Source organism: Thunnus albacares, chromosome 11 (genome assembly GCF_914725855.1).
Source record: "Thunnus albacares chromosome 11, fThuAlb1.1, whole genome shotgun sequence".
NCBI classification, from domain to species: domain Eukaryota; kingdom Metazoa; phylum Chordata; class Actinopteri; order Scombriformes; family Scombridae; genus Thunnus; species Thunnus albacares.
In genome coordinates this window covers 23,482,753-23,498,568 of record NC_058116.1, presented here as the reverse complement: position 1 = coordinate 23,498,568, position 15,816 = coordinate 23,482,753, and the positions used below count along the sequence as shown (strand labels likewise).

Genomic DNA, 15,816 nt, shown 5'->3' with positions numbered 1-15,816 from the left:
TTCCCCATTCCTGCAATTATTTGGGTCCACTCATGTCTCCTTTCAGCCGACAAAATTTGGACCCTCTATGCTGTCCTCTAAATCATCCTCTTCTCTTTCATTTTTAAGCTCTAAACCCTTACATCCTGCTCATCTACTCTTTTCTTTCTTATCATATATCCTTTCTTTCCCTTACCGTTATCCTCCACTTTCTCTACTCTGCTTCCCTCTCTTCCTGCTTTTAGAATTAAAATCCCTCTTTTCTTCAGCACTTCCTCCTGTTATTATGTTCCTTTAGCTCCAAACACTCATTCTGGCCCTTTCTTCTCCGTACCTCTCTTCTCATTCACCCCTTCACCGTTTTCTTTCTTTAACATCCCTTCCTCTTTATTCCAAATCCCACTTAACCTTCCAATTTACCTCCCTTTAGTTCCAAAACACAACGTCTCTTCTCTCTCATATCCACCATGGTCCCCAAATCCATTTGCCTCTCTGGTTTTTAAATTACTTGAAAATTTCACATTTCTTTACACACAGTTTTCCTAAAAATCCCATTTTCTTTTGTATGCTGTCAACACCTTATATCTCAGTGACAAAATGTCACTTAAACAGCCCGTACATACAACTAGTTGGTAACACGTAAATATCGGTTGGTTAAAGAGTATTATTGTCTGCATTGTTATAAGAAATCAGGCTATTTCCTGCTCTGTTACTAAACCTAAACCTAGGTCTTTTTAAGCTGTTTGGACAAACAACCAATTCTGTTGTTTTTGGGGAGAGGACAGTCATTAATAGCAGGTCACTTGTCAGAAAAATGCAAACATGGTCTTGAATGTCAGAATGGCAAGGATTTACATGTGCATATGTCACAGCAGTACTTGCATTAGATCCTTGTAGAATTGTCAAAGCCAGCAAAGATACCCCATCTCAAAACACACACACACACACAAACACACACACACACCCCCAAACCCCTGCCCCACCAAGATTAATTACATACAAGAAGAGAGTGATGTGGAAAACAGAAGTTATGAGGTTAACTAAGGTTCTGTGAATACCTAGATGACTATCAGTGGCAGGGAACAAAGTGGATATGTCCAGATCTTGTGTAAACAAAGTTACATGTGCAGCATGTAGGCTTCCTGCACATCCAAGCTATGAATACCATGTGGTAGCCTGCATCTGGCCAATCAGAATCTTCTAGCCCTGAATGGTTCCTAGTGACTGGCAATTTTCCAGGAATTCATAGAGCCACAGTTATCTTTTTAACTTCTGTTCTGTTCCTTCCTGACTGCCAGTGGCAGTAAAAGAAGTGGGTAACTCATTCCGGTAGTTTCACGAAGAACAATACCCACCTACTGGTCAACTGTAGAAGTCAATGGCAGAATAGCTGACGCTAGCATGGACCCAGAGGCCACATTAAGGCAACAGAACCTTGAGAATGTGCAAGACATTGTCCAGGATGCCGCCAAACAGACCTCTGATAGTGACATCTCCCTCATTGCCGTCCAGGATGTGGCCACACCCCTGGTAGACAGATAACATCTGAGGGGGTAGGTTTACCTTCCTCCTGGCACCACGCAGAAACTGTTCCACCCAGTAATGCCTGACCAACTGGTCTGCCATCAATGTGGCCATTGTTCAGATATAGCTAAGCTAAGATATGGCTGCCACGTATAAGTTCAAGGTTAAGGCAGCCTGGCCAGCATCAAAAAGATACTGAAAGTACCAGAGTACATCCTGTGAAGGGCAAGAGACTGAGATTAACCCCCTGTCCCTGCACCATGAAGAAAACACAACCCAACAGTTTCCATACACCATCCTTGTGAAGTGAGCTGTTGCATTCCGCAAGGTCTCACAAATTGAGGACTCAAGGTCAGTCAAGAGTGAGTGATCCCTCTCAATGGCCATACCCAGAGTTGAAGAAGGCTTGGAAATGGATGCCACACCTTCCCATCCAGCTGGGACAGGAGGTCCATCCTCACTGGGAACTACTGCCAAGGATCTTTGTCCAATAGACTAAGGAGCATGGAGAACCATATCCTCAATGGCCACTTGGGGCCACTAGGACGACCTTGTAGCCCAACAATCTCACCCTGTGAATCGTGGGCATTTGTTCTGCCTCCAGGAATGAGGGTGTGCAAATAAGCCAGTTGTCGAGATAGGGGAGAATCTTTACTCCCAGAGTAAATGCTGCCCCCATGTATCTTGTAAAAATGTGAGGAGCCAGAGACAGGCCAAATGGAAGGACAGAAAGTGTGGCTATCTCCTGTGACAAATGCAGGGCCTTCAGAGGGTCTGACTGAGGTCAACTTGATCCCTGAGGGTGGTGGAAGCCAGCGTTCCAACTGCAACCTGTAACCCTGGGACATTGTTGCAAAACCCATGCATCTTGGGAAAGGGCTGCCCAGTAGTCCAGGCCCTGCTGTGAAAATCTGATCTATTTCAGCTTGTAAAGCCTCCATCGCTTGGCGAGAGGGAGCTTTCTGCTTCATCTTTTTATGTTCTGGACTACTGCGCTCTTCATGTGGCCTGCATCTGCGCTTCTCCCATTGTTTGAGGGAACCAGAGCTTCTATGAGTGAGCCCAGAGGGCAGAAGGTCACCTCCAAACAGGAGGCCTTCCACCTGACACAGCCTTTCCTCTCTCACTGAAAGTGGCTAAATACTGCAGTTAATGCATGGGTCAGACAGGGCTTCCCTAAGGTGACCCACATCTAGGCACAACTCAAGGCCATCCTCAACCTGAAGTTGAGCTCCAAAAGAGGCACACACCAGCACCATTTAAATCCAAATAGGGGGTTATGCTGGGAAATCTGAGTGAGAACTACTGCATGCAACTGGAACGTCTAGCATTTGGCGGAATCAGCTGGCAGAATAAACTGTTTAAGAGAGTTAGTGTAGCTGGTGAGCAAGCCAGCACAAGACAAGGGCACTCAAAAACTTCTAGACAGTAAAGAAGGAGAGGCAGGATGGCTTCACAATCACAGTCTTATAGGGCAACAAATTGCACTCTGACAAGAGTCACAGGCAGTATGACAAACATCAAACAACACAGAATATACTTACCTCCCTTGGACCTGCAGGCAAAATACTGAACCAAAACATGTATATGGAGCAATTAACCTGTGAAGAACGTCAGGCTAATAGTGAGATGATCAAAGAAGCCAGATGTAGGCTACCATGTGGTGTTTATAGCTGGGATGTGCAGGTAGCCTACATGTCACATATGTGACTTTGTTTATACAAGATCTCGACCTGCATGGAGCCTGAGGAGACATATCCACTTTGTTTACTGCTATTGGCAGTCAGGAAGGAATGAAACAGAACAGCACTCACGCAAGCCAGCCTGGCACTCACTGAAAGCTCCCTCCAGTGTGTGTGTGCGTGTGTGTGTGTGTGCGCGTGCATGTGTGTGTGTGCAAGATAAAGACAGTGAGTATGTATAACTGTGTAAAAAATGGTCCGTGTGTGTGTGTGGCACTCATTGAGCTGAGAGAATGTCAGATTAATTAACATGGAGGAGAGAAAGCCTCTCCAGTGGCCAGCCATGCAATACTAAAAGCTCTCCTGTACGATTTCCCTCTCCCTCAGTCTCCATTTCATAATTCTGACACACATATGAATGTTGTGTCCAATCATGTATTGTATGAGGTGAGAACATAGAGATACTGTATACATGCAAGCTTATTTATGTCTGGGGATTACAGTATATGTTACAGCTGTATAAATCTGTAACATATGCCTGAATGTAGCTTTTTTCAGTCAATTTTCTTTGATAAAAATGTCACCAAGAAGGTTTGCAACCTCTAAACTGTATCTTAAATTCTTTTACACTCTAGTATTTTACAGGAAATCTGGCAGATTGCTTTACAGAAGGAAAGACTATTACTCTGTGATATAAAACAGGAAGAGAACGGCTGCTCTTCCAGCACAAACAAAGTTTTGAGAGTTTCACGCGATGGCAGATGGTTGGACAAGTGAAAGCCAGTAGCAAACTCACATCCAACATGTTTTTTTCTCTTTAATAAAGTAAGTTCAAAACAAACACGAATGGAACAGCAACTACAGGATAGACGGGGGTGTAGCAGGAATTTGTCTTTTCAATAAGTGGATAAATTGCATGAGGATAATTAATCCAGCAGATGCTTATTCAGTTTAATTTGGAAATATCACTGGTATGAGGTGTTATTGTCATCCTGAGCATGGTCTTATATGCTCAAGACAAAACCTAAATAGTGGGTTTTGTATGTACAGTATGTCATATAAAAAAGTGTGAAAAGTGAAGGCTTGCCAAACATTTTGCCCTTCCATATACAAACTGAGGAGCTCTAAGCCATTACTTAGACCTTGCAATACAATATGGTACAGTACATCACTACAGACTACAGGCTAAAACATAACCACAAGGTTGAAAACACCTCTCTGCAACATTATAAGCCACAAAGGCATTTGTTGCAAGACTACTGTATTACATTGGAATAAATATTTTTGATAAATATCACAGTATTGTGATCTAAATTTTAAAGTTAGGACAAGCTATGCTTTATCCTTGTACAATGTGCACTTGTTGCACTCTGGACCTTTCTTTTATTTATTTTCTGTTTTTTTTCTTTCTTTCTGTCTAGATGTTATTTGCTCTCTACTTATCTTTCACTCATGCGCTACAGTACCACTCTCTCTTAAGCTCACTCCACTCTGGTCTCTCCAGGCTGATTGTTTTCTAATTGGTGGAGTGCCAGAGGTCGTGGTTGTTATGGTAACCTGCAAGGGGCACTTGGAAGGGTTAGGTGGTAGTGGTTGGGCAGGTGGGAGGGGGCGCCCACTCAAGAAAACGGAGGGTAGCACTCATCCAAGGCTTGGGTGGTCACTTCAGAAAATTGACTGTGTGTGCATGTGTGTATGTGTGCGCATTTGTGTGTGTGTGTGTGTGCATGTGTTTGACATCTTAATTGCCTCAGTTTTGTACATGCACCTTAGTGTGTAAGTGCACAAGACAGAGAAAATGGTCCAAATGAAAGGAAAAGAGGGAATAAGAAAGATTGTGTGTGTGTTTGCATGCAGAAGGTGGGTAAAGAATCTCACTCTCCACTTCAAAATCTTCTTAACAGCTCCTTTGCTTGTGTCGTTTTCTCTCCCACCCAGGCTCCCTTACTACTTCCTTTCTTTATGTAAGCCACTAGGGCCCTCAAATCTGTGTAGACTAGTGCAACGCCCGTTCAAAATGTAGCCTGTTCAGAACGGGCTGATTGCTTGGCCTCTGGTTTTGATCCTTCAACGCATAGAAAAATTAATATCGTGGATGTGAGGCATTTTTTTTAATATCTATTGTGGATCCAGTCTTAGATGAAGGATGACGACGTAGGAAATACTTTCCTTTGTGGAAAGAGACAGGTAAAAAAAAAAAAAAAAATTATTTAGGGAGATGGAGGATGAAATTTTGTCTTGTGTCTGTGCTTCTTTTCTAAAGCACATCCATCTTTTTGTGTAATGTTTGTGTGGTGTCCATTTGTGTGTGTGTGTGTGTGTGTGTTTAATGGGTTTACTAAATGAGTCTGCGTTAAACTCCGCCATGCATAAGGAATTGAGTGGGCTGTGCCCTTTTGAATTAACTAGTGCAGTGCCAGTTCAAAACGTGCCTGTTCAGAATGAGCCGACTGCTTGGCCTCCAGTAGAGACGGGAGCTTGCACTCGACACTGCACTTCCTTGGGTCCTCAGCGATACAAACGGTAAGTGTGAAGTCGGATCGGATGGACGGTTGTCAAGAAATACATACAGACAGACACAGACTCCTTCTATTTTAGATGGCAGTTCTTATTCCCACGGGTGTAATCCCCCCTCTGACCACAATGTGGGTTGCAATGGCAGAGTGGTGCTGTTTGTGTTTCCAATCGTTGACTCCAAAGGAAGTGAAAAAAGTATGTTTATGACTAACTTCACTGAAATATTTTACTGCTTGCAGCTTTCTCAAGAACCGCTCATTTAAACAACTTCACACTCGACAACGCACTTCCTTCGGTCCTCAGCAATACACCCGCCAAGTGTGAAGTCGATCGGATGAACGGATGTTGAGAAAATCGAAGGACAGACAGAGACTCTTTGCATTTTAGTTAGAAGCTGGTGGGCTAGTTGAGAAATAGACAGTGTAATATATTACTGTGCTGTGTGGTTAAATAACTGCCCTTCCATAATACAGCTGTAAAACCACTGAAAAAAAAATCTCATTAACATTGACAGATACACACAAGAATGCATATAAGCAGCCAGATGTGTGCTGGGGAACATAACTGACTATATTTTAAAACCTATGTATTTAAATGTAAATTGCCACACACTGCTGCCCATGTCAGCTGTCTGAAGAAACTGACACAATGTTTGAACTCTTGCAAAGACAACTCGCTCTGTGTCAACCATGGAAATCTCTAAAAACATGCCAGCTATATTCTATGAGGCTAACTCATAAGCTACGAGGTTCATAAGAGCTCACAACTAAAACGTAGGTACCACAGTCATCGAACCCCAGATCTCTGCGGTGGAAGGCGAAAATTTCCCCCCTGCACCACCCATACACCCAACTTTATTGATTAAAGTGCTCTTATCTGCTGCTTTTGACAGATTCAAGAGGCACTGTATGCCATTGGTTAATGATGTGCTCTTTAATGTGCTGCACCAGAGTATGTGTCAGATATGTTTTGTGTTAGTTTCAGGACAAATTCCAGAGTAAAATCACTGAAGGGGATTTTGAAATTAGTGGAGGTGCACCAGTAGTTACAGAGAATACGCCTGATACTGTGTCAGCTCCACTGACAGTTGATGACCAGAAATTAATGGCAAGTATAAATGAAACAAAACATAATACTCTATGTAATCAGAATTATTTCATTTTGATTTGGCACACCTTGTTTCACCATTACTAAACAAAAGAATAGCATACGTATAAATAATTTAAAACGGTGTATCCTACTTGAAATTACTGTTCCATGAAGAAGATATGAACTAAAGGAACAATTTCAACAAATGTAGTTAACAAGGCATATATTACAAGTAAAATTATCAATTGCAATTCCAGATTTACAGAAAGCATTATACAGTTCTGTGTCCTATTCACCAAATATTCCAGCAGCTATTCATTAAATGAAGACCAAATAAATCAAAAAGTATTATCATTTCCACTGAGACACACCTGTATGGGCCCAAGTCATCAAGCAGCACTTGACCCTTGGTTTCAGATGGGGCAGTCTAATGTCAGTTAGTGCTGTTTCATCACTTAAAATTATCATCATCATCGTCGTCCAGCATTATCATGAATGATGTCACACCTGTTATGTTACTCAGCTTTTCAATATCCGTGATTTCTAAGCATCAGTCTACTGACATCCTGTATTCAGTCTGCATACACACAACTTTGTACATTTGTGAACTGTATGCTTTTGGTGTTTTGGCCACTGCATCTGTATGTGTGTGTGTGTGTGTGTGTGTGTGTAAATCAGTGTGCGTCATTTGCTGAGGTGCTGATGGAATGGAGTCCTTAGTGATTTTGTTTATCTCCCTCTCCCACATGTACACTGCTGTTCTGGCCTCCCTTGACGCACAATAAACACACAGTCACGCACGCACAGACACTGCTGACACACTAGCTACTTTTTTTGGCACCATCGATTGCTGTCAGCCAATACCTGGCCTTCCTTCTGTCTGCATCATCAGGTTTCAGGAAGTGATGATAAATGAGTAGCACTATCTGCCAGGACTGCTGTGGCCATGGATATAGGTTTTCAAAATCAACACATTTTAAGATCCACTCTACTTCTTTTAAGGAAAGGATGGGATAAATCAAACACAGTAGCCGCAAATTAGTACTGTGTCAACAATCAAGACGCCTACGCTGCATTCATGGCATATATACAGTATATTCACTTAGGTAATTATCTAGATTATCAGTTTGCTGGACACATACTCTTCTATACGGCTTTGTGGTTCATCTGTTGCTTTGGCACAGTCTATAAAAACACAACAATGTGACTAAGAAAAGCACCATTCTAGCTGATAACATATTTTGAATGCAGGAAAGAAAATTTTAATGCTTTAATATTAAAAATCTCAAAGTGTCTACTGTAATTATAAAACATAAACTAACTTTACAACTATACTTTTAATACTTTTATCAATAATACATTTAAAGAAACTTCTTCTTGAAGTCAAGGTCAAAGGAGTCTTCACTTTCCATAATGAAATATTATTTATGCATGGGAGAAACAATACAAGAAAGACACAGTGTCAGAAAACATCTCTATGAAGCCTGGAAGTGTCCATCAAACAGTTTTACCTCCTGGCACGAAGACATGTGTGTGAATATATCTGTACTGGTAGATATATTCAGAAATAAGTGAGCTGTGACTAACATAATACAGGTAAGGAGTAAGGATGGTGAAGCTGAGAGACACACATTCAGCCCTGCGGTGATTTTTTCCCCCTTTTGTGCTGGAATACACACAGCACACACACACACACACACACACACAATACATACAGTATGTCAGCGGACACAAACGCTCATACTGAAGCTCAAAGTGAGCACAAACAATTCGATCTTTCCTTTTGTCTGTCTGTCTCTCTCTCACTCACACACATACAGACACACACACACACACACACAAGCTGCCCTGTGGCATATAAATCTGATTTAGACAGGAGAAAGGGGGGGAGAGAGAGAAAAATATGAAGCATCAGCAATATAATGTTGCACTGTTAAAGTGGAGAGGAGACGGGAGAGGAAATGAGTGGAGTGAAAAAAGGTGGATTGAAGGGAAACAGGTTATTAATCGGTTTGTTGGTTACTCTCTATGTATCAAAAGCCAGTTTCTGACACCTGGCTGACAACACATCAGGCCCCTTACACCTGCCCTTGTGTGAGATGAGCCCACACAGTGACAACAGCTGTTACCCGTTAGTGCTGAACCTGACTGGTCCTCCAGAGGAAACTTCCTCCAAGATCTGGCCTCAACAGGGGGCCCGGGTTTAACATCCGGTATAAAAAAAAAAAGCTAAATCAGGTCTTTTTAAGATGTTTTATATGTGTAGTCCCACCGTGCCGGCTGTCCCTTTTACACAGACGTCAATCTGGCAGTGTGGCTACCTCCACTGCCGGCTTAATTGTGAAACAACAATACCCCGCCATTCTGTGTTCATACCTTATACAAAACAGGCTGTGTAAAAGGAACTAGAGATAACTACCACCCTCAAACAAGGGGCCTGAGCTTTTTTTACACTCTTATGAGCACTGAGAAGGTCATAGTGTCTTACCCGTCATTGGCGGCAGCAGACACAGGTGGGGACGGAGCCCCGGCTCCTCTTTTGTTGACCTTCGCGTAAAGCCTATCGAGGGGATCATCATCAGGGATGGCTCCAGGGTCGTTACCATGATTTCCATGCCCTGGAAAGGATGAAGGGCCCTGGGGGGATGGAGTCCGGACATGGCTGTGCTGAATTGTACTGTAAGGAGGTGACTGAGCCAGAGGCTGCTGTGGTATTGAACCCATGTTGCGGTCCCTGAAGGACTGTATTCGGGCATAGTTGGGGTCTGCGTCGTCGTCCTCAACATCTGGATATGCGGACCCGCCACCTCCACCCTGCTGGTCTCTGGACCGGTGCTCCCGCAGCTCAGGATGCCCTGCCTCGATTCTGACAGACAAATGGATAGCCAGTTATGACATTTGCAAATATTACTGAAATTATACGAGTAAGAGAGAGGAAACTGAGCAAAAATTGAGCCAGCACAAGTATACAGTATGTTGTTTTTGCATGTTTGTGCAAGTTTGATGGTGTGGCAGATGACTGTGTGAGGACAAGAGCAACCACAGAGAAATATATTTAATCTAACCCCATAGAAAGACACCTTTAGTATGGAGGTCAGGAATGACAAGCATGGAGTAGAGAGGAATAGAGGGAATAGAAAGAGTGATAAGAATGAAAAGCACACTGGTTTCAGTCTATTTCAATGAAAATGATAAATTAACAATCATCTGTGATTGAGGATGAAAATAAAAGATGGTTACCATGAGAGAAGACAAGAAAAAAACCTTTCTCGATGTACACATTGTTTTGTTGATTTGACAGTAAATTTAGAGCAAACAAAATTGAAATCATCTCATCTCCAGAAAGTTCCCCACCTCTCCCTCTCGTCTTTCATCCTCTCGAGCTCCAGATCACTCAGAATGTCTGACTTCTGTCGCTGCAAAGCTGCCTTTGCTTCCTTCTTCTCCTCTTTTTTCTTCCCAAACCTGGACAGAGAAACAGCAACACAGACAGAAAGAAAGAGAGATAGGAATTAGAAACAATAACAGAGAGAAAAGGATACTTTTTGTGGCCGACGGTGAAGCAGATGGGGGACAAAAACCACATTAACACTGTTCTAGTGACAAAAACACGTGGATGATATCATGCACACACTTATAAAAGGTGTATATAAAGGCCAGTGGAGTACTGTCATGAATCTGCTTTTCTCTAACCTCTCACTCAAAGACAAACATAACCAGAAACACACATAGACACACAAATAAAGGTAAATAACACTTCTTGCTGCATCAACTTCTTGCTAAAACGTATGAATACTCAGTAAGTACATACCCTAATACAGCCTAATCTAGATAAAAAAATATGGCAAACACACAATAGACTTAGAGGCCTGTTTTAAGTGGCTACATATCAATACTCAAGCCACACCAGTCAATACTGTCTGTGTGTGGTCAGCATCAACAGCATACTCAACATTACTGGACGCTGCACAAGTAATTACCTGGAGGAGACCACGCATCACACACATGCAAGCCATAGCAAGCACACAAACAAAAACACACACACATAACTGAACTTCATAACAGGTGTACCTAACATGTGTGAAAGATATTTTGAACACACAAGTGAATGAACATGGTGACTCTTTTCTTTTTTCTAGGTACAATGGTGCTGAGAGCTCAACACGCTGTTCGTATTATGTCTATTTCCACATGTTTACAGTGAGTTTGCAGTGTGTTGGCCTCTCAGGGTCACTGTAATAGAGCAATAATAGAAACACATTCAACATTTTTGACAATTATAACCACTTTCAGATAGCAGACGCGTGTATGACGCCGGTCTACTCAATGAACGTTCGACCTGTGTTGGACCCATTTATGAGACAGCTGTCACCTTGCTTGTCGCTGTTAGCAGAGACTCCAGTCTGCTGTGTCGTTCATACACTTCACAGATAACCCTGAGAATTACACTGAATTACACTGAATAATGTACGCTCCCTCGCTCTTGATCGTCAATGCACGCTTTCTATTTTTCTCTATTTCTCTTTCTCTCTCTCTCTGTCTCCCTCAGTCGATTAAATGGCATTCAAACGTTGGATTTATTTTCATTAATGGTAGCAATCACAGGTCATCAAAGCCAGGCAGCCTCTGACCCGCATCCAACCCTGGTCAAGAGGAGGGTTGTAAAGGAGGGTCAGCTGATGCGTCACTGGGTCGGTCTGACTTATACTGGTGTATAAGTCTACCAGTATTACCACTAGATTGTATGGCGGTGTATGGGTTGAAAGAGAGAGAAAAAAATACAGTGATTAATGAATGAAATTCTGTAGGTCTCCTAAAAATAAAGATACTTTTGTTTACAATAATTGTTCATATTGATAATATTTTATTGCTCAAGCTGACAAACTCTGTTGTCATAATAAAGCTGACCATGTACAGCTCGCTAACTTTTACATTTGTGGCACGTTTGGTAAACACATTCCATACAATTTCCTATCATAGAGATTGAAGTTAAACTGCTTTTCTCCTTACTACATACTTAACATTGGCTGAAATACATGGATACTGCAACTAATGTATCAGGAAGGTTAAAAGGAGACATAAATATCCTCCAAAAAAGACAGTGAAATATGCTGTTTACCCAGATCAGATTGACATTATAGCTATTATCATGAGTCATTCCGATGCTCAAAATGTCACAACCGCATACTGTATAGCCTGCTTACATGCTAATGCTAAAAAAAACACATTAAACTTTACACCCCAGCAGCTGTATGGTGAGTAGGAAATGGTTAATTGAGCCAGTCACGGCTGCTAAACAGTTAATATCTCCAACATGCAAACCGTGACCTTATAATGCAACTTATGTTTTATTTATCTAGCACATTTATTGATTTATTATCCTTTTGTCTACACTTCAACTGCTTTTTTATGTTTCCGAAGTACCACTTTACCTGCTAGTGTATGATCTAAGATGACAAGTCACAGTTATTTTACAGTTTTTATGTGTAACTGTTTTGCTGTACCTTTAGTTTATAGATCACATACACAAAGGGGTAATATGTGTGAGCAGTGTTTCTTTGAAATGCTTAATGTGGACTGCCGGGTAAAGATTACCACCCATAGAAGGGGCCTCAATGGGCAATGAAGGACTATAACCATGAATGCGTTAACAGCGTGTGTGTGTGTGTGTGTGTGTGTGTGTGTGTATTTAGCTCACCGGGGACAAGACTTGCTCTAATTACTTCAACCTACAGTGTTACAAGCTTACCCTTTCCTTCAACTCTCTCTTCCCCTCACTTACCTCTCTTTCACCTCTCTTGATTTTACCCTTTCCTCCTCTTTTACCTCAGCCATGTCTTCATTTTCTCTCATTACCCTCTCTCTTTTTTTTCTGTCCATAGCTCACCTCACCTCCGCCCCTTCATCTCTATGTTTCATCCCTTGGTATCAAACACTTCTCTCATTGCACTTAACATCTCCCATCCCCTCCTCTCTCTCTCTCTTCTATTCTCCTTGTCATCCCTGTTCTTTTCCTTGTCTTGGATTTAAAAATTAAAAATGAAAAGATGAAAAACTGAGGATAAAGCTGGATTCCGTGTACTATGTATTAGTTGAAAGAGATACAGAGTGAGCCAGACTGACTTTTAATGCCCTTTAATGAAACATCTAACAGAAACAGAAGGGACTATAACTCAAAATACTTTTAAATTTAACCTTAACCGCTAATCACTGTCAAGACATAAAGCTTACTGAGTAGAGCCCATGCACATAACCCATACAAGGAAAGATAAAGCAGATGGAAGTAGATAGATAAGACAAAACCTAAGAAGTGAGAGATATATGAACAACAGCCTCAGCTGTGTCCAAATGCCAAACGCATGGCCTCTACTTGACTATATTATAAAATGTCCCTCCCTTCTCTGTAACATGTTATAATAAATAAGGCATCATGGTGTTTTCTAATAATGACAGGCTCCTCATGAAAGGCCCGCCGCAAGAATCGATGAGCGTCTTTCATTTTCGGAGGGGAATAATGAGGGGATTGACAAAAATATTACACTTGTGTTTAGGAGGTAGCTGATAGATATTAACTCACCCGTCCTCGATAAGATGAATCCAACCATAGTGAACTCAGAAGCCAACAAAACAATTGTTATTCCAATTGCAAAATAAAAGTTGTATGTGGGGTTTTTGGACAAAGGGAAAAGTGCTACATATCCAAACATTAACATGTGAGTCCAGGTTACACAAAACATAAATTTCATCCCCCAAAAAAAGGAAATTATACACAAATTTTAACCTCAGAATCAAGAGCCAACCTGGAAGTGAAATATATAAAAGTATCTAGATTAGGAGCCATTAATACAGAGTGTGTTATATGGCTACTGGACACTGACCTTGCTTTCTGTCTTTCGTTTTTTATTTTTTTATTTATTTATTATTTATTCCTGCCTTCTTCTACCTCCCTGTGTTCATTGTGTGAAGGTGTTTTCTCCATGGGGTCAGTTTCTCAGAACAACGCTGATTACAATAAAACAAGCGACCATCTGTGACTGTGTTTGATTTATCTACATGTAGCAGCAAAACGCAGGTCTGAAGAAGGGAGATACACAGAGCCATATTGCACAGGTTTTTCCAGGCATTGTGCCCCAAACACATGTGCTGTATTTATCAAAACAAACGCAACAGGCTGGAGCTGCAGTTCGGGTGTCGTTTGTGCATCTCTCCTCATTGCATTTGCATTTACGGGGAGGGGGGGGGGGGGGGGTTGTGCAAATAATAGAAGGAGACAATATTAGAAGATGTTAACAGAGGTTGATTATATAAATCCTGCTGGATTTACTAAGGCCATTCAGTGTGCAAGTGTATAATCACTACAGTTTGATTCGTCTTATTATTTCTCCTTTTTATTTCCCATTACAGTGTGGATTGCCTCCTCATGTATTCATAATTAGATTCACGCTAAAGATTATCATCTAATAATTTTAAAAGTAATTTTTTGAGAGTAGAAGAAGATGCAAGATGGCAAGATTTAAAAAAAAAAAATTACAATCAAGGTTCTTGAGTTATTATTTCTTTTCTGAGCTTGGTGATCTCGTAGGAATACTGCCGCTGAACTGCCGCCCATGAGCTTTCCTTCCCTCACCGAACGCACCTGAAGGGTAGTATCAGCTGTCGTCCAGGAGCTGACTGCGTAATGAGTTGCATCTTAGTAATCCAGGCACTGATTGCAGCCGCAAATTCAATGAAAACGGCGGCGCAGACCGGCACAACATCATTTAGTAAATCTGGCACAGAGTGAGGAGAGAAATGTACAAAGATAATGGACTACTACAAAATAATGATACCTATCTCTCCGGTCCCTTTTTATACTGTTACACACACACACACACAAGGGACACACAGAAAATAGTGAAACCTAATATATATAGAGGCCACAGACATACAATTCAACATATAACATTAGTGACATAAAACCCTTTAAATTACAAACCGTTATCTAAGCGCCACCATCGCGCACATGTAGAAACTTAGAGATTTTCTAAATGTGAAACTAGTTTTTTTGTCATTTTATGATTTATCTTGCTCCTAAAAAGTAGAAAGAGTCACATCATGTACACACGCACACACACACACACAAACTAGCTTAATGCCCGGAAAACATTTTAAAATGTCCAAGTTACGACATCATCACTTGAGCTTCGTTTCACAAGGAATATCAGAGTAAGAACAGCTGACTAGCAGCCAGTTTGGATAAATGCATTACCTCTTGTATTTATCATTAGTGGGAACAGAATAACTCATGAATATTCATGACCTAACACCACAATCTGTATGTAAAGTGTACAGCTACTCATTTGCATGTGAGGAAGATTTAATTAGAAATATGTACACAGGTTCCTTAAAGCTTCCATCTGTGTAGGAAAAGGTAGGTTGAAAAAACAAAAAAACAACTATTTACTGAGTGTGATGTCTGATCAGAGAGAAAAAAATGTATTTTCTGTATCATCTGTGAGAGTTGATGTAAAGTCATCAGTATCTATACCACAAAATCTGTTGTACATAGTATATCCACATGATTTCTCACAAGATAAAACAGATAATCAAAATGAACAGATCATCTTCATTAAACAGAAGAACCGGCAGCAAGTAATGTTATAATACTCCATCAGTGTGTCGACGCTGTCATTCCAAATCTTTCAAATATTTTTACTGCGTATGCCATCATAGCAGATGGCCAGTAAGACTGTATGAGCCTGACTGCTGTGTCATTTTGGGTTTAGGTTTAGCTTAGTTTGCTAAAGGCAGGTGCAAGTTATCTTTACATTGTTTTATGTAAAATTGCCATTTTCTTCTATCGTTTCACATTTTGTGACACTTTTAAAAACGGTGTGGTTGCTTTGTTTCTGTTTTTTTTGTCATGAATGCACTAGAGAGAACTCCCTGGTCATAGATGAATACCAGAATCATGAACACACAGGGTTGTACAGATGATCACTGACCTAAAACCCAAACCTAACCTACACATGTTCTAATCTTGACC

The 15,816-nt window shown here is 41.1% G+C and overlaps 1 protein-coding gene across 6 annotated transcripts in view; it reads right to left on the bottom strand.

The window, feature by feature from the left end:
* pard3bb (par-3 family cell polarity regulator beta b) overlaps positions 1–15,816 on the bottom strand; it is a 228,620-nt gene that overhangs the window by 74,308 nt on the left and 138,496 nt on the right. For all 6 annotated transcript variants that reach the window (XM_044365206.1, XM_044365207.1, XM_044365205.1 and 3 more), the window contains 2 exons: positions 10,146–10,256; positions 9,280–9,657 (listed from right to left, as the gene is read on the bottom strand). In XM_044365206.1, coding sequence (XP_044221141.1) covers positions 9,280–9,657; positions 10,146–10,256 — 489 coding nt within the window. The remainder of the gene's footprint in view (positions 1–9,279; positions 9,658–10,145; positions 10,257–15,816) is intronic.